We start from the raw sequence: 27341 nt of genomic DNA, 5'->3' as shown, positions 1-27341 counted from the left end.
GATCCCGTCACACAATGCCCCCTGCTGCTAGGTGCCCCTCTTACCGTCTGCGAGAGCGCTCAGTGACAGGCACGTGCTGAGGTACAACTGGGAGGCTGGCGGGATCTCCTCACAGGCTGGCTGTGCTGGGGCCAAGGTCTCAACTTCAGCCTTTCCAGCCTTCCAGGGGTCCTGGCCAGTCAGGGTCAGGAGGTCATGGTCAGTATGTGCTTCAGTGAGCGGATCTCCAGCTCGGGCTCGAAGTGCAGTTATGAGTTTCAGCACAGACATGTTCCTTTCCATGTGAGTAATGAGTACCCAATCACCTGGAGACATAGATACACAGATCAGTCACATGAGACAAAACAGGGGCACAGTGTGTGACGGGAGCGGGTAACCAGTCTAATAAAGGCTAAGCCCGCTGGTTACCCCTAAACCCGTGGGGTCCCCGGTACCCCCATGAGCCAGGGACCCGGGATAATACGTGCTGGAGAATAAAATGACCCTGTTTTCTCCTATTTCATGTTGGCTTAGCCCTAGATCTGTGACATTTCTTGTGTGTCAGTTTTAGGGGGATATTTGGGTGGAAATACAATTATTTCGGTTGCAGGAGTTTGGGGGCCAAAGTTGCCGGTAGTCGTTTAATTCTCTCCGGCGAGCAGGCATGATTTGCCGGTACGCAGGGGGAATTACACCGGGCTTCCCTGTGTCCCCCAGACTCCTGGATCTCGAGCCCAAATATCCCCAAACTATTCCCCTTATAAGTGTAAGGCCCCCCAAAGTATATTCTGTAATGAAGTGTACTTTATATCGTGTTCTGCATTTACTATAAAGCTCTATACAGACAGCCCAGGCATATGGTTAAGGTGCCAGCTAGTCTGCGTAGAGTCCATAGATGGAGGAGGAGACGGGACTGGCTAAGGAAAAGATGGCGATCGTAGGTGCATTTCCTATATGTCCCGCCCCCGGAGCGTCCCGAGCCGTTTCAACACGCCCCCTTCCTCTGACATCATCAGCCATATGAGCCCTGCTCTGATTGGCTGCTGAGAATAATCCCATGCTCTGAGTGGCTGAAAGGCTCTGTCCATGTTAAAACATAGGGCACAGTTGTCTCTAAAAGGGGCTGCCTCAGATCAGGTTTTGGGGCCCTCTCACTGTCTGTTCAGACTTGTAGATTGTCCCAGTGTCTTAATGCCAACTCCTATCTAGATGGTAAAAGTAACTACTTGGGACATTGGCTGGAAATATCCGTACGGTAAGATGGTTCCGACGCAGCTGCTCCCAACTTTCAGACTGAGACACAGACAGAGCTGCGGGCGCAGAGGTCTGCGGGTACGGGCTGTGACCAGCAGCTGCTGGCGCAGAGGTCTGCGGGTACGAGCTGTGACCAGCAGCTGCTGGCGCAGAGGTCTGCGGGTACGGGCTGTGACCAGCAGCTGCTGGCGCAGAGGTCCGCGGGTACGGGCTGTGACCAGCAGCTGCTGGCGCAGAGGTCTGCGGGTACGGGCTGTGACCAGCAGCTGCTGGCGCAGAGGTCTGCGGGTACGGGCTGTGACCAGCAGCTGCTGGCGCAGAGGTCTGCGGGTACGGGCTGTGACCAGCAGCTGCTGGCGCAGAGGTCCGCGGGTACGGGGGCTGCGGGTACGGGCTGTGACCAGCAGCTGCTGGCGCAGAGGTCTGCGGGTACGGGCTGTGACCAGCAGCTGCTGGCGCAGAGGTCTGCGGGTACGGGCTGTGACCAGCAGCTGCTGGCGCAGAGGTCCGCGGGTACGGGATGTGACCAGCAGCTGCTGGCGCAGAGGTCTGCGGGTACGGGCTGTGACCAGCAGCTGCTGGCGCAGAGGTCTGCGGGTACGGGCTGTGACCAGCAGCTGCTGGCGCAGAGGTCTGCGGGTACGGGCTGTGACCAGCAGCTGCTGGCGCAGAGGTCTGCGGGTACGGGCTGTGACCAGCAGCTGCGGGCGCAGAGGTCCGCGGGTACGGGCTGTGACCAGCAGCTGCTGGCGCAGAGGTGTGCGGATACGGGCTGTGACCAGCAGCTGCTGGCGCAGAGGTCTGCGGGTACGGGCTGTGACCAGCAGCTGCTGGCGCAGAGGTCTGCGGGTACGGGCTGTGACCAGCAGCTGCTGGCGCAGAGGTCTGCGGGTACGGGCTGTGACCAGCAGCTGCTGGAGCAGAGGTCCGCGGGTACGGGCTGTGACCAGCAGCTGCTGGCGCAGAGGTCTGCGGGTACGGGCTGTGACCAGCAGCTGCTGGCGCAGAGGTCCGCGGGTACGGGCTGTGACCAGCAGCTGCGGGCGCAGAGGTCTGCGGGTACGGGCTGTGACCAGCAGCTGCTGGCGCAGAGGTCTGCGGGTACGGGCAGTGACCAGCAGCTGCTGGCGCAGAGGTCCGCGGGTACGGGCTGTGACAGCAGCTGCTGGCGCAGAGGTCTGCGGGTACGGGCTGTGACCAGCAGCTGCGGGCGCAGAGGTCCGTGGGTACGGGCTGTGACCAGCAGCTGCTGGCGCAGAGGTCTGCGGGTACGGGCTGTGACCAGCAGCTGCTGGCGCAGAGGTCCGCGAATAAGGGCTGTGACCAGCAGCTGCTGGCGCAGAGGTCTGCGGGTACGAGCTGTGACCAGCAGCTGCTGGCGCAGAGGTCTGCGGGTACGAGCTGTGACCAGCAGCTGCTGGCGCAGAGGTCTGCGGGTACGGGCTGTGACCAGCAGCTGCGGGCGCAGAGGTCTGCGGGTATGGGCTGTGACCAGCAGCAGCTGGCGCAGAGGTCTGCGGGTACGGGCTGTGACCAGCAGCTGCGGGCGCAGAGGTCCGCGGGTACGGGCTGTGACCAGCAGCTGCGGGCGCAGAGGTCCGCGGGTACGGGCTGTGACCAGCAGCTGCTGGCGCAGAGGTCCGCGGGTACGGGCTGTGACCAGCAGCTGCTGGCGCAGAGGTCCGCGGGTACGGGCTGTGACCAGCAGCTGCGGGCGCAGAGGTCTGCGGGTACGGGCTGTGACCAGCAGCTGCGGGCGCAGAGGTCCGTGGGTACGGGCTGTGACCAGCAGCTGCTGGCGCAGAGGTCCGCGGGTACAGGCTGTGACCAGCAGCTGCTGGCGCAGAGGTCTGCGGGTACGAGCTGTGACCAGCAGCTGCTGGCGCAGAAGTCTGCGGGTACGAGCTGTGACCAGCAGCTGCTGGGGCAGAGGTCTGCGGGTACGGGCTGTGACCAGCAGCTGCTGGCGCAGAGGTCTGCGGGTACGGGCTGTGACCAGCGGCTGCTGGCGCAGAGGTCTGCGGGTACGGGCTGTGACCAGCAGCTGCTGGCGCAGAGGTCTGCGGGTACGGGCTGTGACCAGCAGCTGCTGGCGCAGAGGTCTGCGGGTACGGGCTGTGACCAGCAGCTGCTGGGGCAGAGGTCTGCGGGTACGGGCTGTGACCAGCAGCTGCTGGCGCAGAGGTCTGCGGGTACGGGCTGTGACCAGCAGCTGCTGGCGCAGAGGTCCGCGGGTACGGGCTGTGACCAGCAGCTGCTGGCGCAGAGGTCTGCGGGTACGGGCTGTGACCAGCAGCTGCTGGCGCAGAGGTCTGCGGGTACGAGCTGTGACCAGCAGCTGCTGGCGCAGAGGTCTGCGGGTACGAGCTGTGACCAGCAGCTGCTGGCGCAGAGGTCTGCGGGTACGGGCTGTGACCAGCAGCTGCGGGCGCAGAGGTCTGCGGGTACGGGCTGTGACCAGCAGCTGCGGGCGCAGAGGTCCGCGGGTACGGGCTGTGACCAGCAGCTGCGGGCGCAGAGGTCTGCGGGTACGGGCTGTGACCAGCAGCTGCTGGCGCAGAGGTCCGCGGGTACGGGCTGTGACCAGCAGCTGCGGGCGCAGAGGTCTGCGCGTACGGGCTGTGACCAGCAGCTGCTGGCGCAGAGGTCTGCGGGTACGGCTGTGACCAGCAGCTGCTGGCGCAGAGGTCCGCGGGTACGGGCTGTGACCAGCAGCTGCAGGCGCAGAGGTCTGCGGGTACGGGCTGTGACCAGCAGCTGCTGGCGCAGAGGTCCGCGGGTACGGGCTGTGACCAGCAGCTGCGGGCGCAGAGGTCTGCGGGTACGGGCTGTGACCAGCAGCTGCGGGCGCAGAGGTCCGTGGGTACGGGCTGTGACCAGCAGCTGCTGGCGCAGAGGTCCGCGGGTACGGGCTGTGACCAGCAGCTGCTGGCGCAGAGGTCTGCGGGTACGAGCTGTGACCAGCAGCTGCTGGCGCAGAGGTCTGCGGGTACGAGCTGTGACCAGCAGCTGCTGGGGCAGAGGTCTGCGGGTACGGGCTGTGACCAGCAGCTGCTGGCGCAGAGGTCTGCGGGTACGGGCTGTGACCAGCAGCTGCGGGCGCAGAGGTCCGCGGGTACAGGCTGTGACCAGCAGCTGCTGGCGCAGAGGTCCGCGGGTACAGGCTGTGACCAGCAGCTGCTGGCGCAGAGGTCCGCGGGTACGGGCTGTGACCAGCAGCTGCTGGCGCAGAGGTCTGCGGGTACGGGCTGTGACCAGCAGCTGCTGGCGCAGAGGTCCGCGGGTACGGGCTGTGACCAGCAGCTGCTGGCGCAGAGGTCTGCGGGTACGAGCTGTGACCAGCAGCTGCTGGCGCAGAGGTCTGCGGGTACGAGCTGTGACCAGCAGCTGCTGGCGCAGAGGTCTGCGGGTACGGGCTGTGACCAGCAGCTGCGGGCGCAGAGGTCCGCGGGTACGGGCTGTGACCAGCAGCTGCGGGCGCAGAGGTCTGCGGGTACGGGCTGTGACCAGCAGCTGCTGGCGCAGAGGTCCGCGGGTACGGGCTGTGACCAGCAGCTGCGGGCGCAGAGGTCTGCGCGTACGGGCTGTGACCAGCAGCTGCTGGCGCAGAGGTCTGCGGGTACGGCTGTGACCAGCAGCTGCTGGCGCAGAGGTCCACGGGTACGGGCTGTGACCAGCAGCTGCTGGCGCAGAGGTCTGCGGGTACGGGCTGTGACCAGCAGCTGCTGGCGCAGAGGTCTGCGGGTACGGGCTGTGACCAGCAGCTGCGGGCGCAGAGGTCTGCGGGTACGGGCTGTGACCAGCAGCTGCTGGCGCAGAGGTCCGCGGGTACGAGCTGTGACCAGCAGCTGCTGGCGCAGAGGTCTGCGGGTACGGGCTGTGACCAGCAGCTGCTGGCGCAGAGGTCTGCGGGTACGGGCTGTGACCAGCAGCTGCGGGCGCAGAGGTCTGCGGGTACGGGCTGTGACCAGCAGCTGCTGGCGCAGAGGTCTGCGGTACGGGCTGTGACCAGCAGCTGCTGGCGCAGAGGTCTGCGGTACGGGCTGTGACCAGCAGCTGCTGGCGCAGAGGTCTTCGGGTACGGGCTGTGACCAGCAGCTGCTGGCGCAGAGGTCTGCGGGTACGGGCTGTGACCAGCAGCTGCTGGCGCAGAGGGCTGCGGGTACAAGCTGTAACCAGCAGCTGCGGGCACAGAGGTCCGCGGGTACGAGCTGTGACCAGCAGCTGCTGGCGCAGAGGTCTGCGGGTACGGGCTGTGACCAGCAGCTTCTGGCGCAGAGGTCTGCGGGTACGGGCTGTGACCAGCAGCTGCGGGCGCAGAGGTCCGCGGGTACGAGCTGTGACCAGCAGCTGCTGGCGCAGAGGTCCGCGGGTACGGGCTGTGACCAGCAGCTGCGGGCGCAGAGGTCTGCGGGTACGGGCTGTGACCAGCAGCTGCGGGCGCAGAGGTCTGCGGGTACGGGCTGTGACCAGCAGCTGCGGGCGCAGAGGTCCGTGGGTACGGGCTGTGACCAGCAGCTGCTGGCGCAGAGGTCCGCGGGTACGGGCTGTGACCAGCAGCTGCTGGCGCAGAGGTCTGCGGGTACGAGCTGTGACCAGCAGCTGCTGGCGCAGAGGTCTGCGGGTACGAGCTGTGACCAGCAGCTGCTGGGGCAGAGGTCTGCGGGTACGGGCTGTGACCAGCAGCTGCTGGCGCAGAGGTCTGCGAGTACGGGCTGTGACCAGCAGCTGCGGGCGCAGAGGTCCGCGGGTACGGGCTGTGACCAGCAGCTGCTGGCGCAGAGGTCCGCGGGTACGGGCTGTGACCAGCAGCTGCTGGCGCAGAGGTCCGCGGGTACGGGCTGTGACCAGCAGCTGCTGGCGCAGAGGTCTGCGGGTACGGGCTGTGACCAGCAGCTGCTGGCGCAGAGGTCTGCGGGTACGGGCTGTGACCAGCAGCTGCTGGCGCAGAGGTCCGCGGGTACGGGCTGTGACCAGCAGCTGCTGGCGCAGAGGTCTGCGGGTACGAGCTGTGACCAGCAGCTGCTGGCGCAGAGGTCTGCGGGTACGAGCTGTGACCAGCAGCTGCTGGCGCAGAGGTCTGCGGGTACGGGCTGTGACCAGCAGCTGCTGGCGCAGAGGTCTGCGGTACGGGCTGTGACCAGCAGCTGCTGGCGCAGAGGTCTGCGGTACGGGCTGTGACCAGCAGCTGCTGGCGCAGAGGTCTGCGGGTACGGGCTGTGACCAGCAGCTGCTGGCGCAGAGGTCTGCGGTACGGGCTGTGACCAGCAGCTGCTGGCGCAGAGGGCTGCGGGTACAAGCTGTAACCAGCAGCTGCGGGCGCAGAGGTCCGCGAGTACGAGCTGTGACCAGCAGCTGCTGGCGCAGAGGTCTGCGGGTACGGGCTGTGACCAGCAGCTGCTGGCGCAGAGGTCTGCGGGTACGGGCTGTGACCAGCAGCTGCGGGCGCAGAGGTCCGCGGGTACGACCTGTGACCAGCAGCTGCTGGCGCAGAGGTCTGCGGGTACGGGCTGTGACCAGCAGCTGCTGGCGCAGAGGTCCGCGGGTACGGGCTGTGACCAGCAGCTGCGGGCGCAGAGGTCTGCGGGTACGGGCTGTGACCAGCAGCTGCTGGCGCAGAGGTCTGCGGGTACGGGCTGTGACCAGCAGCTGCTGGCGCAGAGGTCTGCGGGTACGGGCTGTGACCAGCAGCTGCTGGCGCAGAGGTCTGCGGGTACGGGCTGTGACCAGCAGCTGCTGGCGCAGAGGTCTGCGGGTACGGGCTGTGACCAGCAGCTGCTGGCGCAGAGGTCTGCGGGTACGGGCTGTGACCAGCAGCTGCTGGCGCAGAGGTCTGCGGGTACGGGCTGTGACCAGCAGCTGCTGGCGCAGAGGTCCGTGGGTACGGGCTGTGACCAGCAGCTGCGGGCGCAGAGGTCTGCGGGTACGGGCTGTGACCAGCAGCTGCTGGGGCAGAGGTCCGCGGGTACAGGCTGTGACCAGAAGCTGCTGGCGTAGAGGTCTGCGGGTACGGGCTGTGACCAGCAGCTGCTGGCGCAGAGGTCTGCGGGTACGGGCTGTGACCAGAAGCTGCGGGCGCAGAGGTCCGCGGGTACGGGCTGTGACCAGCAGCCGGGTGATAGTTCTATCTTAAGAAGTAAAAAAAAATACCTAGAGATCAATTGTTGAAACTGAAGGAAAAAGGTGCACAGAAGGGCAAAAAAGAGAGATCTAATGACACCCCAATGTTTATCACAAGATTCTGTAAGCAGGTATTTAAGGTAAGACAGATCCTCAAAAAACATTGGAGCATTCTGCAAATGGATCCAAAACTTAAGGCTGCCATTACAGCCCACCCCAAAATAGTATTTAGGAGGCCAGTAGTATTAAAAATAGACTGGCTCCTAGGGCTCTGAAAAAAGATTTAAGTAAAAAATCAATTAATAGGAACTTTTTTCCGAAATCAGTTGGCAACTATACATGTGGGAAATGTATCGTATGTAAATATATGAAACGGGACAGAAATATCTTTAATGCTAAAACTGGCAGTGAGTATACGGTACGCCAGTTTATCAACTGCCTCACTACATATGTCATGTACATCATTAATTGTACTTGTAGTCTTTTGTATATTGGGAAGACCATTAGTCAGGATCTGCGAACACACGAGTGGCATTCGTAATGCCAGACAGAACCTTGATAGAGGTAAAAAGATCCATCATTTGGCCCATCACTTTCTAACACACCATGAGGGTAAACTAGATGGCTTCAATTTGAGGGGAATAGAAGCAATACCTACAGATCCCAGATGAGGTGACAGAGATAATATCCTTTTACAAAGGGAACCGTTCTGGATTTATACCCTTGGAACTAAAGCACCAGGTGGTTTGAACGAACTTATTGAACTACTGTAGTTCCCTTTCTTAGGTAATGTGTCCCTCTCCCATGCTGTAGGCATATAGCTGGCTCAATGATCTCTTATAGATACCAAGTGGTTTCAAAATATATATATTTTTTATTCCCCTTTTTTTCCTGGATGTAACTCTGAGTGTCATGTCCAAAGAATCTCTCGCATATATAATTCCCAAGAATATGAGTGGTTTATTTGGAAATGATTGCCCTTCATTCCCTCAGGTAAATTGGATTATGTATTAAGAACTGTGAGTTTATTTGTATTAATAAGTACCTAGGATATATATAAATTCCCCCCAAAATATCCTTTTGTATAGGTAGTCTATCGATTTACATCCATGGATTTATAATATGTCATGGTTTAATGTACATATAACATTCTATGGGGAGAGAGATAGTGCGCAAGTCATGTGTGTGTATATGGGTGTTGACACATACGTGTGTGTGTGTATATGTGTATATATACAGTACATATTTTGCTTCATATTGTTGGGTTTTTTATCCTCAAAATGTATGTGATCAGGTTTATCAAAATTATAGATGGGAAGATCAGTGTTATGCTGGGCATGCCCTTATTATTATTATTATTATTATATCAATATATATATATATATATATATTTAACTTTTCTATATTCATGAATGGATCAATTAATTTACACTGAGACACATAAGCTTTTTAAATTAAAGTGGTTATCCTTGATCCTTAGATTAAGTCTACTGGGTTAGGGTTATTTTCCACTAATTTGATCGATTTTAGTCTTCCAGACACATTTTTATAATATTTACATTATTAATTAGATAGGTTGTGTAACGGTGTTTGGGTAGTGACCCAATCTCATATGAGCCCTACCTCCATGTCTCCCACCCATGTTACATAAGGTGTAGTGTGGTGTACCTGCTGGCTTACAGAACTCCTGAGTCTCCCGCGATGGGGTGGGGGATAATATCAGGACTGGCTTATGAGGTAGTGCTGAGTTATACTCACTCATGGTACAGCGCCTCCATCTCTTCCAGACCCCCAGCATAGCCGGGAGGAGTCTCTGAAAGAGAACATCTATGTGCACCTTCTTCCCAACTGACTCCACACACAGGACAGAAGCATTGTCTCCTTTTGACATTCTTTATTGCAGCATGCCATGGCCATGCCATGGCCAGCTGCCCATCATAGCTGCCAGTCTCTAGCCGCTCATCACACAGGTTGTCAACCCAAAGGAAGTCCTTGGACACCACTCATAGTCAGGGCCCTGGAAGCTGTCCTTGCTCTTCCCTTACTCCCTGGTGGAGTAAGGGGAATAGCCTGCCTACCTCTCCCCTAAGGGAGGGCCACAAAACCTGCCAAAGCCTTAGCAGTTTGCTGGGTCAGACCAGTCTCACCCAGGTGGGGTGAGACAACCAACTAAATTCAGGAAGTGCTGCATATTATATAGATTCAGTAGGCACCACCCCTGTGTCATTGTAATTGGACACAGAGCCTGATGTCACTTCCTTCACTGAATAATACACAGCACAGGAGGTGAGGGAAAACCCCATGATTACTCCTGGCAAACCTGCCCTTAACAGGGGTTACAGTTGTATAATTTAGTATTGTGGTTATGTATTATATGTATTATATGTGTTATATGTTATATGTGTTATATGCTCACGCACGCACCGGGCCTCCCTCTCACGCCGGTGCCACGGAAGCTTAGCCCAGCTGACTTCCGCCGCTGCCTTCAGAGAGACCCAGCACCGGGTGCAGCCACAGTGCGTTTTTTTTATGATTATTAACGGCCACGGCCTTGCAGGTGGCCCCGGCACCAACCCCGGCACCAACCCCGGCACCAACCCCGGCACCAACCCCGGCACACCCCCCCAGTTGGCGGGCGTGCAAGTAAATGTGTATTTCAACTGTATTTTGTATTTCATTTGCATGTACGCGGGTTTACCCGAATAACCTCATTTTATTCCACTATCTTGTTTTGCCTTCTATATGATCCCGGTTAAAAGCTGTTAAAAGTCCTAGTCTCCCATGACAATGTAATGACCCCTATCCTGGTTAAACAATGGGATGAGTGTGACAGTGAAGGGGTACCCAGGCCATGGAATAAAGGCATTCTGCTCGGCTGGGTTCCCCTGAGTCAGATAAAGTGACTGTAGGGTGTCAGTTCTGCAGCCCAGGGCTGGCTGCAGTCCTATTAATGTGTGAAAACATGTCTAAACTGCGCCCGCTAGGAATAAGGGGCTTCTATCACTGTTTAAAGGGTTAATTGGATAAGTGTGCCTGTGGTTTTGTGGTGTAGCTCAGCATTGCAACACTGTATCACTGTGTAACCGCAGACAAGCAAGGGAAGCTTTAACCGCGAGCTAAATTGGTTAAGTGGTCTGCGGTCAGGAGAAGATTCCGGATTGCAACCTTGTATAATGTCTCATCATTCAATTAAGGTCAATTGGGAAAGTGCGTCTGCGGTTATCGATGGGGTCCGGGCATTGCAACATTGCATACCGGCCCCAAACCGCAGACCGGGGAAAAGTTAAACCACAAACCACATCACAGCCCACACATAGTTAACTAGCTAACTTTTGATAGGAAGGTTCTAGCTTTCTAATTTTTGGTATGCAGAGGGCTGGGGGGTAAACATGTACCCAGGTATAGTTATGATAATCTATAATTTATTAAAAGTCATAAATGAGAAGTAACCCTGAATCGTAAAATTATAGGAACCGGGACATTTACATTTCAGCCAGGCAGGACAGCGAATACATTAGGAATTCACTATTTTTCTATTTACATTTCAGCCATTACAGGGATGAATAATGCATAATGTCAGTCTGGACTTCTGAGACCTCCTGTGGAGACGACTCAAGAGTGTCTGCAAAAGTCCGGGGCTTCAAAAGGTACCGACCTGGGGAAAGTGCTAAATGTCAGGAGATGTATATAAACAGTTTGCCTAGCAGATGTAAGGCATCCTGGAGAAAGGTAGACTTTCTGCCGCCATGCAAAGGTGCTTGGTCAGGTATGCGAAGTGGGTTAGGTGTGAGGTTAGCGCATGACCCTTGGCCTGCTGTGAAGCCCTTTGCCCGGCTTCAGGAACTGTTGGCAAACTTGCCATTGGGTTGGAATTCACTTCCCACGCCAACATTGGCTGTTTATTACCCAGATAGGCTGGGGAGGGTGTTATTCGCCCGTCAGGCTATCGCGTGGGGTGTTCTTCTGTGATCCATCTGAAGGTACAGCGTGCGGTACAGGGACGATCCCACCGTAACCAGGGATTGTACCCCGCTGTGAAAGTTCATTAGAACTAAGGACTTGTAAACGAATTCTTCAAGCGCAGAATGAAGATATTTCTCTCGGTGGAGACGCTGCACGCGGCGCCCCTCGCCGAAGACGGTTTGCGTCTCTTGTTTGCGTATTAACCCCGCTCCTGGGAATTGATACCTAGAGACCGCATTTCATGGACTTTCGTTCTGGAAACCATTTATTTTGTTTTACCTCATTCTCGTACTGTAGTACCGACGAGTATTCTAAAATCTCTCCTCCCCCCCGCTCACCTCTCCCCCCCGCTCACCTCTCCCCCACCCGCTCACCTCTCCCCCACCCGCTCACCTCTCCTCCCCCCGCTCACCTCTCCTCCCCCTGCTCACCTCTTCCCCCCACTCACCTCTCCCCCCCGCTCAACTCTCCACCCCCTGCTCACCTCTCCTCCCCCCCGCTCACCTCTCCCCGCACACCTCTCCTCCCCCCGCTCACCTCTCCTCCCCCCGCTCACCTCTCCTCCCCCCCTCACCTCTCCTCCCCCCGCTCACCTCTCCTCCCCCCGCTTACCTCTCCACCCCCCGCTCACCTCTCTGCCCCCCCTCACCTCACCTCTCTGCCCCCCCTCACCTCTCCACCCACCTCTCCTCCCCCCACTCACCTCTCCGCTCACCTCTCCGCCCCCCTCTCACCTCTCCGCCCCCACTCACCTCTCCGCCCCCCGCTCACCTCTCTGCCCCCCCTCATCTCTCTGCCCCCCGCTCACCTCTCCGCCCACCTCTCCTCCCCCCACTCACCTCTCTGCCCCCTCTCACCTCTCCGCCCCCGCTCACCTCTCCGCCCCCTGCTCACCTCTCTGCCCCCCCTCACCTCTCTGCCCCCCCTCACCTCTCTGCCCCCCCTCACCTCTCTGCCCCCCCTCACCTCTCTGCCCCCCCTCACCTCTCCTCCCCCGCTCACCTCTCATCCCCCCGCTCACCTCTCCTCCTCGCTCACCTCTCCTCCCCACTGCTCACCTCTCCCCCACGCTCACTTCTCCTCCCTGCTCACCTCTACTTCTCCTCCCCACACTCACCTCCCCTCCCCCCTGCTCACCTCTCCCCCTGCTCACCTCTACTTCTCCTCCCCACACTCACCTCCCCTCCCCCCTGCTCACCTCTCCCCCCTGCTCACCTCTACTTCTCCTCCCCACGTTCACGCCCCCCTCTCCGCCTACCTCTCCTCCCCCCGATCTCCACCCCCCCCTCACCTCTCCTCCCCCCGCTCACCTCTCCTCCCCCCCGCTCAACTCTCCTCCCCCCGCTCAACTCTCCTCCCCCCGCTCAACTCTCCTCCCCCCGCTCAACTCTCCTCCCCCCACTCACCTCTCCTCCCCCCACTCACCTCTCCTCCCCCCGCTCAATTCTCCACCCGCCGCTCACCTCTCCACCCTCCACCCCCCGCTCACCTCTCCGCCCCCGCTCTCCTCTCCACCCCCCCGCTCACCTCTTCTCCTCCCCCGCTCATCTATCCGCCCCCCGCTCTCCTCTCCCCCCAACCCCCCGCTCACCTCTCCGCCCCCCGCTCTCCTCTCCCCCCACCCCCCCGCTCACCTCTCCTTACTGCAGCGCTTAGTCTCTGCCTCAGCGCCGGGTCACATGCGCTCATCACACAGAGCTCTGCGGGAGGGTACGGGGGGCTCTGCGAGGGGGGCCCAGAGACATCACAGGGACTGAGAGACCCCCAGCCAGGCTCAGGAGTACTGACTGCAAAGAGCAGAGGGAGAGGAAAGAGCGAGACAGGGAAGAGAGAGAGTTAGAGACTACCCGCCCCTGCACACACACACCCGCCCCTGCACACACACACACACCCGCCCCTGCACACACACACACCCGCCCCTGCACACACACACACCCGCCCCTGCACACACACACACCCGCCCCTGCACACACACACACCCGCCCCTGCACACACACACACCCGCCCCTGCACACACACACACCCGCCCCTGCACACACACACCCGCCCCTGCACACACACACCCGCCCCTGCACACACACACCCAACCCTGCACACACACACACCCGCCCCTGCACACACACACCCGCCCCTGCACACACACACCCGCCCCTGCACACACACACACACACCCGCCCCTGCACACACCCGCCCCTGCACACAAACACCCGCCCCTGCACACACACACACCCGCCCCTGCACACAAACACCCGCCCCTGCACACACACACACCCGCCCCTGCACACACACACCCGCCCCTGCACACACACACACCCGCCCCTGCACACACACACCCAACCCTGCACACACACACCCAACCCTGCACACACACACCCGCCCCTGCACACACACACCCAACCCTGCACACACACACACCCGCCCCTGCACACACACACCCAACCCTGCACACACACACCCGCCCCTGCACACAAACACCCGCCCCTGCACACACACACACCCGCCCCTGCACACACACACCCGCCCCTGCACACACACACCCGCCCCTGCACACACACACACCCGCCCCTGCACACACACACCCAACCCTGCACACACACACACCCGCCCCTGCACACACACACCCAACCCTGCACACACACACCCGCCCCTGCACACACACACCCAACCCTGCACACAAACACCCGCCCCTGCACACACACACCCAACCCTGCACACACACACCCGCCCCTGCACACAAACACCCGCCCCTGCACACACACACACCCGCCCCTGCACACACACACCCGCCCCTGCGCACACACACCCACCCCTGCACACACACCCGCCCCTGCGCGCACACACACCCGCCCCTGCACACACACACCCGCCCCTGCACACACACACCCACCCCTGCGCACACACACACCTGCCCCTGCACACACACACCCGCCCCTGCACACACACCCGCCTCTGCACACACACACACCCGCCTCTGCACACACACACACCCGCCTCTGCACACACACACACCCGCCTCTGCACACACACACCCGCCTCTGCACACACACACACCCGCCTCTGCACACACACACACCCGCCTCTGCACACACACACACACACCCGCCTCTGCACACACACATCCGTCTCTGCATACACACCCCCGCCTCTGCACACACACACCCGCCTCTGCACACACACACCCGCCTCTGCACACACACACACCCGCCTCTGCACACACACACACCCGCCTCTGCACACACACACCGCCTCTGCACACACACACTCCGCCTCTGCACACACACACACACACACGCCTCTGCACACACACACACACGCCTCTGCACACACACACACACCTCTGCACACACACACACACACACACACACACACACACACACACACACACACACACACACACCTCTGCACACACACACACACCCTATTCTGCACACACACACAGGACACACCCTGCTCTGCGCACACAGGACACACCCTGCTCTGCGCACACAGGACACACCCTGCTCTGCGCACACACAGGACACACCCTGCTCTGCGCGGCCACACAGGACACACCCAGCTCTGCGCACACAGAGGACACCCAGCTCTGCGCACACACAGGACACACCCTGCTCTGCGCACACACAGGACACACCCTGCTCTGCGCACACAGAGGACACCCAGCTCTGCGCACACACAGGACACACCCTGCTCTGCGCACACACAGGACACACCCTGCTCTGCGCACACACAGGACACCCTGCTCTGCGCACACACAGGACACCCTGCTCTGCACACACAAGACACCTTGCTCTGCACACACACAGGACACACCCAGCTCTGCGCACACACAGGACACACCCTGCTCTGCGCACACACAGGACACCCAGCTCTGCGCACACACAGGACACACCCTGCTCTGCGCACACACAGGACACCCTGCTCTGCGCACACACAAGACACCTTGCTTTCCCTGGCACTGTGCTCTGCTCACCTCTCTGTGCCGGCGCTGTGCTGGCGCTGTGCCCCTTCTGTGCCCCCTGCAGAGCTCTCACCCACTTCTCTCCCTGGCGGTCGGGGTCCAGGATGAGGGTGTGTCTGCAGGAAGTGTAGCGCACACTGGCGCGGAGCAAAGCTGCGCGGGTCCGAGTGTCTCTGTCCTCGGGCAGACTGCGTCGGTGCCAGTCCGTGCGCTCTGTGGGCGTGCTCAGCAGCTCTAGCAGGCAGAGGGCGTCCTCGGCGGGCTCCGGGGAAGCCACGTCCTCCGGCTCCGGGCACACCACGGACCCGTGGCACATGCTCTGCCACTTCCTCAGCAGCTCAGAGGCGCGGAGCCACGGGAGGCCTCCCAGGTATGAGACCGAGGCTGCAACCAGCAGAGCGTCCGCAGGGACCGCGAGAGAGCGTCTGTGCAGAGTCTGAGAGAGAGACCGCAGAGCGTCAGCAGGGACCGCGAGAGAGCGTCTGTGCAGAGTCTGAGAGAGAGACCGCAGAGCGTCAGCAGGGACCGCGAGAGAGCGTCTGTGCAGAGTCTGAGAGAGAGACCGCAGAGCGTCAGCAGGGACTGCGAGAGAGCGTCTGTGCAGAGTCTGAGAGAGAGACCGCAGACCGTCAGCAGGGACTGCGAGAGAGCGTCTGTGCAGAGTCTGAGAGAGAGACCGCAGAGCGTCAGCAGGGACTGCGAGAGAGCATCTGTGCAGAGTCTGAGAGAGAGACCGCAGAGCGTCAGCAGGGACTGCGAGAGAGCGTCTGTGCAGAGTCTGAGAGAGAGACCGCAGACCGTCAGCAGGGACTGCGAGAGAGCGTCTGTGCAGAGTCTGAGAGAGAGACCGCAGAGCGTCAGCAGGGACTGCGAGAGGGCGTCTGTGCAGAGTCTGAGAGAGAGACCGCAGAGCGTCAGCAGGGACTGCGAGAGAGCGTCTGTGCAGAGTCTGAGAGAGAGACCGCAGAGCGTCAGCAGGTACTGCGAGAGAGCGTCTGAGCAGAGTCTGAGAGAGAGACCGCAGACCGTCAGCAGGGACTGCGAGAGAGCGTCTGTGCAGAGTCTGAGAGAGAGACCGCAGAGCGTCAGCAGGGACTGCGAGAGAGCGTCTGTGCAGAGTCTGAGAGAGAGACCGCAGAGCGTCAGCAGGGACTGCGAGAGAGCGTCTGTGCAGAGTCAGAGAGAGAGACCGCAGACCGTCAGCAGGGACTGCGAGAGAGCGTCTGTGCAGAGTCTGAGAGAGAGACCGCAGACCGTCAGCAGGGACTGCGAGAGAGCGTCTGTGCAGAGTCTGAGAGAGAGACCGCAGAGCGTCAGCAGGGACTGCGAGAGAGCGTCTGTGCAGAGTCTGAGAGAGAGACCGCAGAGCGTCAGCAGGGACGGCGAGAGAGCGTCTGTGCAGAGTCTGAGAGAGAGACCGCAGAGCGTCAGCAGGGACTGCGAGAGAGCGTCTGTGCAGAGTCTGAGAGAGAGACCGCAGAGCGTCAGCAGGGACTGCGAGAGAGCGTCTGTGCAGAGTCTGAGAGAGAGACCGCAGAGCGTCCGCAGGGACTGCGAGAGAGCGTCTGTGCAGAGTCTGAGAGAGAGACCGCAGAGCGTCAGCAGGGACTGCGAGAGAGCGTCTGCGCAGAGTCAGAGAGAGAGACAGCAGAGCGTCAGCAGGGACTGCGAGAGAGCGTCTGTGCAGTCTGAGAGAGAGACAGCAATGCGTCAGCAGGGACTGCGAGAGAGCGTCTGTGCAGAGTCTGAGAGAGAGACCGCAGAGCGTCAGCAGGGACTGCGAGAGAGCGTCTGTGCAGAGTCTGAGAGAGAGACCGCAGAGCGTCAGCAGGGACTGCGAGAGAGCGTCTGTGCAGAGTCTGAGAGAGACAGCAAAGCGTCAGCAGGGACTGCGAGAGAGCGTCTGTGCAGAGTCTGAGAGAGAGACCGCAGAGCGTCAGCAGGGACTGCGAGAAAGCGTCTGTGCAGAGTCTGAGAGAGACAGCAAAGCGTCAGCAGGGACTGCGAGAGAGCGTCTGTGCAGAGTCTGAGAGAGACAGCAAAGCGTCAGCAGGGACTGCGAGAGAGCGTCTGTGCAGAGTCTGAGAGAGAGACCGCAGAGCGTCAGCAGGGACTGCGAGAGAGCGTCTGTGCAGAGTCTGAGAGAGACAGCAAAGCGTCAGCAGGGACTGCGAGAGAGCGTCTGTGCAGAGTCTGAGAGAGACAGCAAAGCGTCAGCAGGGACTGCGAGAGAGTGTCTGTGCAGAGTCAGAGAGAGAGACCGCAGACCGTCAGCAGGGACTGCGAGAGAGCGTCTGTGCAGAGTCTGAGAGAGACCGCAGAGCGTCAGCAGGGACTGCGAGAGAGCGTCTGTGCAGAGTCTGAGAGAGAGACCGCAGAGCGTCAGCAGGGACTGCGAGAGAGCGTCTGTGCAGAGTCTGAGAGAGAGACAGCAAAGCGTCAGCAGGGACTGCGAGAGAGCGTCTGTGCAGAGTCTGAGAGAGAGACCGCAGACCGTCAGCAGGGACTGCGAGAGAGCGTCTGTGCAGAGTCTGAGAGAGACCGCAGAGCGTCAGCAGGGACTGCGAGAGAGCGTCTGTGCAGAGTCTGAGAGAGACCGCAGAGCGTCAGCAGGGACTGCGAGAGAGCGTCTGTGCAGAGTCTGAGAGAGAGACAGCAAAGCGTCAGCAGGGACTGCGAGAGAGCCTCTGTGCAGAGTCTGAGAGAGAGACCGCAGAGCGTCAGCAGGGACTGCGAGGGAGCGTCTGTGCAGAGTCTAAGAGAGAGACCGCAGACCGTCAGCAGGGACTGCGAGAGAGCGTCTGTGCAGAGTCTGAGAGAGACCGCAGAGCGTCAGCAGGGACTGCGAGAGAGCGTCTGTGCAGAGTCTGAGAGAGACCGCAGAGCGTCAGCAGGGACTGCGAGAGAGCGTCTGTGCAGAGTCTGAGAGAGAGACAGCAAAGCGTCAGCAGGGACTGCGAGAGAGCCTCTGTGCAGAGTCTGAGAGAGAGACCGCAGAGCGTCAGCAGGGACTGCGAGGGAGCGTCTGTGCAGAGTCTGAGAGAGAGACAGCAAAGCGTCAGCAGGGACTGCGAGAGAGCGTCTGTGCAGAGTCTGAGAGAGAGACCGCAGACCGTCAGCAGGGACTGCGAGAGAGCGTCTGTGCAGAGTCTGAGAGAGACCGCAGAGCGTCAGCAGGGACTGCGAGAGAGCGTCTGTGCAGAGTCTGAGAGAGACCGCAGAGCGTCAGCAGGGACTGCGAGAGAGCGTCTGTGCAGAGTCTGAGAGAGAGACAGCAAAGCGTCAGCAGGGACTGCGAGAGAGCCTCTGTGCAGAGTCTGAGAGAGAGACCGCAGAGCGTCAGCAGGGACTGCGAGGGAGCGTCTGTGCCGAGTCATAGAGAGAGACAGCAGAGCGTCAGCAGGGACTGCGAGAGAGCGTCTGTGCAGAGTCTGAGAGAGAGACCGCAGAGCGTCTGCAGGGACTGCGAGAGAGCGTCTGTGCAGAGTCTGAGAGAGACAGCAAAGCGTCAGCAGGGACTGCGAGAGAGCATCTGTGCAGAGTCTGAGAGAGACAGCAAAGCATCAGCAGGGACTGCGAGAGAGCGTCTGTGCAGAGTCAGAGAGAGAGACCGCAGAGCGTCAGCAGGGACTGCGAGAGAGCGTCTGTGCAGAGTCTGAGAGAGACAGCAAAGCGTCAGCAGGGACTGCGAGAGAGCGTCTGTGCAGAGTCTGAGAGAGACCGCAGAGCATCAGCAGGGACAGCGAGAGAGCGTCTGTGCAGAGTCTGAGAGAGAGACCACAGAGCGTCAGCAGGGACTGCGAGAGAGCGTCTGTGCAGAGTCTGAGAGAGACAGCAAAGCGTCAGCAGGGACTGCGAGAGAGCCTCTGTGCAGAGTCTGAGAGAGACAGCAAAGCGTCAGCAGGGACTGCGAGAGAGCGTCTGTGCAGAGTCTGAGAGAGACAGCAAAGCGTCAGCAGGGACTGCGAGAGAGCGTCTGTGCAGAGTCAGAGAGAGAGACCGCAGACCGTCAGCAGGGACTGCGAGAGAGCGTCTGTGCAGAGTCTGAGAGAGACCGCAGAGCGTCAGCAGGGACTGCGAGAGAGCATCTGTGCAGAGTCTGAGAGAGACCGCAGAGCGTCAGCAGGGACTGCGAGAGAGCGTCTGTGCAGAGTCTGAGAGAGAGACAGCAAAGCGTCAGCAGGGACTGCGAGAGAGCGTCTGTGCAGAGTCTGAGAGAGAGACCGCAGACCGTCAGCAGGGACTGCGAGAGAGCGTCTGTGCAGAGTCTGAGAGAGACCGCAGAGCGTCAGCAGGGACTGCGAGAGAGCGTCTGTGCAGAGTCTGAGAGAGACCGCAGAGCATCAGCAGGGACTGCGAGAGAGCGTCTGTGCAGAGTCTGAGAGAGAGACAGCAAAGCGTCAGCAGGGACTGCGAGAGAGCCTCTGTGCAGAGTCTGAGAGAGAGACCGCAGAGCGTCAGCAGGGACTGCGAGGGAGCGTCTGTGCAGAGTCAGAGAGAGAGACAGCAAAGCGTCAGCAGGGACTGCGAGAGAGCGTCTGTGCAGAGTCTGAGAGAGAGACCGCAGACCGTCAGCAGGGACTGCGAGAGAGCGTCTGTGCAGAGTCTGAGAGAGACCGCAGAGCGTCAGCAGGGACTGCGAGAGAGCGTCTGTGCAGAGTCTGAGAGAGACAGCAAAGCGTCAGCAGGGACTGCGAGAGAGCGTCTGTGCAGAGTCTGAGAGAGAGACCGCAGACCGTCAGCAGGGACTGCGAGAGAGCATCTGTGCAGAGTCTGAGAGAGACCGCAGAGCGTCAGCAGGGACTACGAGAGAGCGTCTGTGCAGAGTCTGAGAGAGACCGCAGAGCGTCAGCAGGGACTGCGAGAGAGCGTCTGTGCAGAGTCTGAGAGAGAGACAGCAAAGCGTCAGCAGGGACTGCGAGAGAGCTTCTGTGCAGAGTCTGAGAGAGAGACCGCAGAGCGTCAGCAGGGACTGCGAGGGAGCGTCTGTGCAGAGTCTGAGAGAGAGACAGCAAAGCGTCAGCAGGGACTGCGAGAGCGTCTGTGCAGAGTCTGAGAGAGAGACCGCAGACCGTCAGCAGGGACTGCGAGAGAGCATCTGTGCAGAGTCTGAGAGAGACCGCAGAGCGTCAGCAGGGACTGCGAGAGAGCGTCTGTGCAGAGTCTGAGAGAGACCGCAGAGCGTCAGCAGGGACTGCGAGAGAGCGTCTGTGCAGAGTCTGAGAGAGAGACAGCAAAGCGTCAGCAGGGACTGCGAGAGAGCCTCTGTGCAGAGTCTGAGAGAGAGACCGCAGAGCGTCAGCAGGGACTGCGAGGGAGCGTCTGTGCAGAGTCTGAGAGAGAGACCGCAGAGCGTCAGCAGGGACTGCGAGAGAGCGTCTGTGCAGAGTCTGAGAGAGAGACCGCAGAGCGTCTGCAGGGACTGCGAGAGAGCGTCTGTGCAGAGTCTGAGAGAGACAGCAAAGCGTCAGCAGGGACTGCGAGAGAGCATCTGTGCAGAGTCTGAGAGAGACAGCAAAGCGTCAGCAGGGACTGCGAGAGAGCGTCTGTGCAGAGTCAGAGAGAGAGACCGCAGAGCGTCAGCAGGGACTGCGAGAGAGCGTCTGTGCAGAGTCTGAGAGAGACAGCAAAGCGTCAGCAGGGACTGCGAGAGAGCGTCTGTGCAGAGTCTGAGAGAGACCGCAGAGCATCAGCAGGGACAGCGAGAGAGCGTCTGTGCAGAGTCTGAGAGAGAGACCACAGAGCGTCAGCAGGGACTGCGAGAGAGCGTCTGTGCAGAGTCTGAGAGAGACAGCAAAGCGTCAGCAGGGACTGCGAGAGAGCCTCTGTGCAGAGTCTGAGAGAGACAGCAAAGCGTCAGCAGGGACTGCGAGAGAGCATCTGTGCAGAGTCTGAGAGAGACAGCAAAGCGTCAGCAGGGACTGCGAGAGAGCGTCTGTGCAGAGTCAGAGAGAGAGACCGCAGAGCGTCAGCAGGGACTGCGAGAGAGCGTCTGTGCAGAGTCTGAGAGAGACAGCAAAGCGTCAGGAGGGACTGCGAGAGAGCGTCTGTGCAGAGTCTGAGAGAGACCGCAGAGCGTCAGTAGGGACAGCGAGAGAGCGTCTGTGCAGAGTCTGAGAGAGAGACCACAGAGCGTCAGCAGGGACTGCGAGAGAGCGTCTGTGCAGAGTCTGAGAGAGACAGCAAAGCGTCAGCAGGGACTGCGAGAGAGGGTCTGTGCAGATTCTGAGAGAGAGACCGCAGAGCGTCAGCAGGGACTGCGAGAGAGAGTCTGTGCAGAGTCTGAGAGAGAGACCGCAGAGCGTCAGCAGGGACTGCGAGAGAGGGTCTGTGCAGAGTCTGAGAGAGAGACCGCAGAGCGTCAGCAGGGACTGCGAGAGAGAGTCTGTGCAGAGTCTGAGAGAGAGACCGCAGAGCGTCAGCAGGGACTGCGAGAGAGGGTCTGTGCAGAGTCTGAGAGAGAGACCGCTGAGCGTCAGCAGGGACTGCAAGAGAGCGTCTGTGCAGAGTCTGAGAGAGACAGCAAAGCGTCAGCAGGGACTGCGAGAGAGCGTCTGTGCAGAGTCTGAGAGAGACCGCAGAGCATCAGCAGGGACTGCGAGAGAGCGTCTGTGCAGAGTCAGAGAGAGACCGCAGAGCATCAGCAGGGACTGCGAGAGAGCGTCTGTGCAGAGTCTGAGAGAGAGACAGCAGAGCGTCAGCAGGGACTGCGAGAGAGCGTCTGTGCAGAGTCAGAGAGAGACCGCAGAGCATCAGCAGGGACTGCGAGAGAGCGTCTGTGCAGAGTCTGAGAGAGAGACAGCAAAGCGTCAGCAGGGACTGCGAGAGAGCGTTTGTGCAGAGTCAGAGAGAGACCGCAGAGCGTCAGCAGGGACTGCGAGAGAGCGTCTGTGCAGAGTCAGAGAGAGAGACAGCAGAGCGTCAGCAGGGACTGCGAGAGAGCCTCTGTGCAGAGTCTGAGAGAGAGACAGCCGAGCGGCAGCAGGGACTGCGAGAGAGGGTCTGTGCAGAGTCTGAGAGAGACCGCAAAGAGTCAGCAGATACTGCGAGAGAGCGTCTGTGCAGAGTCTGAGAGAGAGACCGCAAAGCGTCAGCAGGGACTGCGAGAGCCTCTGTGCAGAGCCTGAGAGAGAGACCGCAGAGCGTCAGGAGGGACTGCGAGAGAGCGTCTATGCAGAGTCTGAGAGAGAGACCGCAGAGCGTCAGCAGGTACTGCGAGTGAGCGTCTGTGCAGAGTCTGAGAGGCCGCAAAGCGTCAGCAGGGACTGCGAGAGAGCGTCTGTGCAGAGTCTGAGAGAGACCGCAGAGCGTCAGCACGGACTGCGAGAGAGCCTCTGTGCAGAGTCTGAGAGAGAGACCGCAGAGCGTCAGCAGGGACTGCGAGAGAGCGTCTGTGCAGAGTCTGAGAGAGAGACCGCAGAGCGTCAGCAGGGACTGCGAGAGAGCGTCTGTGCAGAGTCTGAGAGAGAGACCGCAGAGCGTCAGCAGGGACTGCGAGAGAGCGTCTGTGCAGAGTCTGAGAGAGAGACCGCAGAGCGTCAGCAGGGACTGCGAGAGAGCGTCTGTGCAGAGTCTGAGAGAGACAGCAAAGCGTCAGCAGGGACTGCGAGAGAGCGTCTGTGCAGAGTCTGAGAGAGAGACCGCAGAGCGTCAGCAGGGACTGCGAGAGAGCGTCTGTGCAGAGTCTGAGAGAGACAGCAAAGCGTCAGCAGGGACTGCGAGAGAGCGTCTGTGCAGAGTCTGAGAGAGAGACCGCAGAGCGTCAGCAGGGACTGCGAGAGAGCGTCTGTGCAGAGTCTGAGAGAGAGACAGCAAAGCGTCAGCAGGGACTGCGAGAGAGCGTCTGTGCAGAGTCTGAGAGAGAGACAGCAAAGCGTCAGCAGGGACTGCGAGAGAGCGTCTGTGCAGAGTCTGAGAGAGAGACAGCAAAGCGTCAGCAGGGACTGCGAGAGAGCGTCTGTGCAGAATCTGAGAGAGAGACAGCAAAGCGTCAGCAGGGACTGCGAGAGAGCGTCTGTGCAGAGTCTGAGAGAGAGACAGCAAAGCGTCAGCAGGGACTGCGAGAGAGCGTCTGTACAGAGTCTGAGAGAGAGACAGCAAAGCATCAGCAGGGACTGCGAGAGAGCGTCTGTGCAGAGTCAGAGAGAGACCGCAGAGCGTCAGCAGGGACTGCGAGAGAGCGTCTGTGCAGAGTCTGAGAAAGAGACCGCAGAGCGTCAGCAGGGACTGCGAGAGAGCGTCTGTGCAGAGTCTGAGAGAGAGACCGCAAAGCGTCAGCAGGGACTGCGAGAGAGCGTCTGTGCAGAGTCTGAGAGAGAGACCGCAGACCGTCAGCAGGGACTGCGAGAGAGCGTCTGTGCAGAGTCTGAGAGAGACAGCAAAGCGTCAGCAGGGACTGCGAGAGAGCGTCTGTGCAGAGTCTGAGAGAGACCGCAGAGCGTCAGCAGGGACTGCGAGAGAGCGTCTGTGCAGAGTCAGAGAGAGAGACAGCAAAGCGTCAGCAGGGACTGCGAGAGAGCATCTGTGCAGAGTCTGAGAGAGACCGCAGAGCGTCTGCAGGGACTGCGAGAGAGCGTCTGTGCAGAGTCTGAGAGAGAGACAGCAGAGCGTCAGCAGGGACTGCGAGAGAGCGTCTGTGCAGAGTCAGAGAGAGACTGCAGAGCGTCAGCAGGGACTGCGAGAGAGCGTCTGTGCAGAGTCAGAGAGAGACCGCAGAGCGTCAGCAGGGACTGCGAGAGAACATCTGTGCAGAGTCTGAGAGAGAGACCGCAGAGCGTCAGCAGGGACTGTGAGAGAGCGTCTGTGCAGAGTCTGAGAGAGAGACCGCAGAGCGTCAGCAGGGACTGCGAGAGAGCGTTTGTGCAGAGTCTGAGAGAGAGACAGCAGAGCGTCAGCAGGGACTGCGAGAGCGCGTCTGTGCAGAGTCTGAGAGAGACAGCAAAGCGTCAGCAGGGACTGCGAGAGAGCGTCTGCGCAGAGTCTGAGAGAGAGACCGCAGAGCGTCAGCAGGGACTGCGAGAGAGCGTCTGTGCAGAGTCTGAGAGAGAGACCGCAGAGCGTCAGCAGGGACTGCGAGAGAGCGTCTGTGCAGAGTCAGAGAGAGAGACAGCAGAGCGTCAGCAGGGACTGCGAGAGAGCGTCTGTGCAGAGTCTGAGAGAGAGACAGCAATGCGTCAGCAGGGACTGCGAGAGAGCGTCTGTGCAGAGTCTGAGAGACACCGCAGGGCGTCAGCAGGGACTGCGAGAGAGCGTCTGTGCAGAGTCAGAGAGAGAGACCGCAGAGCGTCAGCAGGGACAGCGAGAGAGCGTCTGTGCAGAGTCAGAGAGAGAGACCGCAGAGCGTCAGCAGGGACTGCGAGAGAGCGTCTGTGCAGAGTCAGAGAGAGAGACCGCAGAGCGTCAGCAGGGACTGCGAGAGAGCGTCTGTGCAGAGTCAGAGAGAGAGACAGCAGAGCGTCAGCAGGGACTGCGAGAGAGCGTCTGTGCAGAGTCTGAGAGAGACAGCAAAGCGTCAGCAGGGACTGCGAGAGAGCGTCTGTGCAGAGTCAGAGAGAGAGACAGCAGAGCGTCAGCAGGGACTGCGAGAGAGCGTCTGTGCAGAGTCAGAGAGAGAGACAGCAGACCGTCAGCAGGGACTGCGAGAGAGCGTCTGTGCAGAGTCTGAGAGAGACAGCAAAGCGTCAGCAGGGACTGCGAGAGAGCGTCTGTGCAGAGTCTGAGAGAGACCGCAGAGCGTCAGCAGGGACTGCGAGAGAGCGTCTGTGCAGAGTCTGAGAGAGAGACAGCAAAGCGTCAGCAGGGACTGCGACAGAGCATCTGTGCAGAGTCTGAGAGAGACCGCAGAGCGTCTGCAGGGACTGCGAGAGAGCGTCTGTGCAGAGTCTGAGAGAGAGACAGCAGAGCGTCAGCAGGGACTGCGAGAGAGCGTCTGTGCAGAGTCAGAGAGAGACTGCAGAGCGTCAGCAGGGACTGCGAGAGAGCGTCTGTGCAGAGTCAGAGAGAGACCGCAGAGCGTCAGCAGGGACTGCGAGAGAGCATCTGTGCAGAGTCTGAGAGAGAGACCGCAGAGCGTCAGCAGGGACTGTGAGAGAGCGTCTGTGCAGAGTCTGAGAGAGAGACCGCAGAGCGTCAGCAGGGACTGCGAGAGAGCGTCTGTGCAGAGTCTGAGAGAGAGACAGCAATGCGTCAGCAGGGACTGCGAGAGAGCGTCTGTGCAGAGTCTGAGAGAGACCGCAGAGCGTCAGCAGGGACTGCGAGAGAGCGTCTGTGCAGAGTCAGAGAGAGAGACCGCAGAGCGTCAGCAGGGACTGCGAGAGAGCGTCTGTGCAGAGTCAGAGAGAGAGACAGCAGAGCGTCAGCAGGGACTGCGAGAGAGCGTCTGTGCAGAGTCTGAGAGAGAGACCGCAGAGCGTCAGCAGGGACTGCGAGAGAGCGTCTGTGCAGAGTCAGAGAGAGAGACAGCAGAGCGTCAGCAGGGACTGCGAGAGAGCCTCTGTGCAGAGTCTGAGAGAGAGCATCTGTGCAGAGTCTGAGAGAGAGCGTCTGTGCAGAGTATGAGAGAGAGCGTCTGTGCAGAGTCTGAGAGAGAGACAGCAGAGAGTCAGCAGGGACTGCGAGAGAGGGTCTGTGCAGAGTCTGAGAGAGAGACCGCAGAGCGTCAGCAGGGACAGCGAGAGAGGGTCTGTGCAGAGTCTGAGAGAGAGACCGCAGAGCGTCAGCAGGGACTGCGAGAGAGGGTCTGTGCAGAGTCAGAGAGAGAGACAGCAGAGCGTCAGCAGGGACTGCGAGAGAGCGTCTGTGCAGAGTCAGAGAGAGAGACAGCAGAGCGTCAGCAGGGACTGCGAGAGAGCGTCTGTGCAGAGTCTGAGAGAGAGACAGCAATGCGTCAGCAGGGACTGCGAGAGAGCGTCTGTGCAGAGTCTGAGAGACACCGCAGTGCGTCAGCAGGGACTGCGAGAGAGCGTCTGTGCAGAGTCAGAGAGAGAGACCGCAGAGCGTCAGCAGGGACAGCGAGAGAGCGTCTGTGCAGAGTCAGAGAGAGAGACCGCAGAGCGTCAGCAGGGACTGCGAGAGAGCGTCTGTGCAGAGTCAGAGAGAGAGACCGCAGAGCGTCAGCAGGGACTGCGAGAGAGCGTCTGTGCAGAGTCAGAGAGAGAGACAGCAGAGCGTCAGCAGGGACTGCGAGAGAGGGTCTGTGCAGAGTCAGAGAGAGAGACAGCAGAGCGTCAGCAGGGACTGCGAGAGAGCGTCTGTGCAGAGTCTGAGAGAGACAGCAAAGCGTCAGCAGGGACTGCGAGAGAGCGTCTGTGCAGAGTCAGAGAGAGAGACAGCAGAGCGTCAGCAGGGACTGCGAGAGAGCGTCTGTGCAGAGTCAGAGAGAGAGACAGCAGACCGTCAGCAGGGACTGCGAGAGAGCGTCTGTGCAGAGTCTGAGAGAGACAGCAAAGCGTCAGCAGGGACTGCGAGAGAGCGTCTGTGCAGAGTCTGAGAGAGACCGCAGAGCGTCAGCAGGGACTGCGAGAGAGCGTCTGTGCAGAGTCTGAGAGAGAGACAGCAAAGCGTCAGCAGGGACTGCGACAGAGCATCTGTGCAGAGTCTGAGAGAGACCGCAGAGCGTCTGCAGGGACTGCGAGAGAGCGTCTGTGCAGAGTCTGAGAGAGAGACAGCAGAGCGTCAGCAGGGACTGCGAGAGAGCGTCTGTGCAGAGTCAGAGAGAGACTGCAGAGCGTCAGCAGGGACTGCGAGAGAGCGTCTGTGCAGAGTCAGAGAGAGACCGCAGAGCGTCAGCAGGGACTGCGAGAGAGCATCTGTGCAGAGTCTGAGAGAGAGACCGCAGAGCGTCAGCAGGGACTGTGAGAGAGCGTCTGTGCAGAGTCTGAGAGAGAGACCGCAGAGCGTCAGCAGGGACTGCGAGAGAGCGTCTGTGCAGAGTCTGAGAGAGAGACAGCAATGCGTCAGCAGGGACTGCGAGAGAGCGTCTGTGCAGAGTCTGAGAGAGACCGCAGAGCGTCAGCAGGGACTGCGAGAGAGCGTCTGTGCAGAGTCAGAGAGAGAGACCGCAGAGCGT

General features: G+C 60.1%; 1 protein-coding gene across 1 annotated transcript in view; it reads right to left on the bottom strand.

Annotated features, from left to right (window-relative positions):
• LOC142473341 (dynein heavy chain domain-containing protein 1-like) overlaps positions 1-27341 on the bottom strand; it is a 434059-nt gene that overhangs the window by 166626 nt on the left and 240092 nt on the right. The window contains exons 19-21 of the mRNA XM_075580578.1: positions 15287-15710; positions 12951-13103; positions 45-305 (exon numbers count right to left, since the gene is read on the bottom strand). Of these exons, the coding sequence (XP_075436693.1) occupies positions 45-305; positions 12951-13103; positions 15287-15710 (838 nt within the window). The remainder of the gene's footprint in view (positions 1-44; positions 306-12950; positions 13104-15286; positions 15711-27341) is intronic.

Source organism: Ascaphus truei (assembly GCF_040206685.1).
Source record: "Ascaphus truei isolate aAscTru1 chromosome 3 unlocalized genomic scaffold, aAscTru1.hap1 SUPER_3_unloc_4, whole genome shotgun sequence".
NCBI lineage: Eukaryota > Metazoa > Chordata > Amphibia > Anura > Ascaphidae > Ascaphus > Ascaphus truei.
The sequence above is the reverse complement of the archived record's forward strand: the minus strand, read 5'-3'. Positions and strand labels throughout refer to the sequence as shown.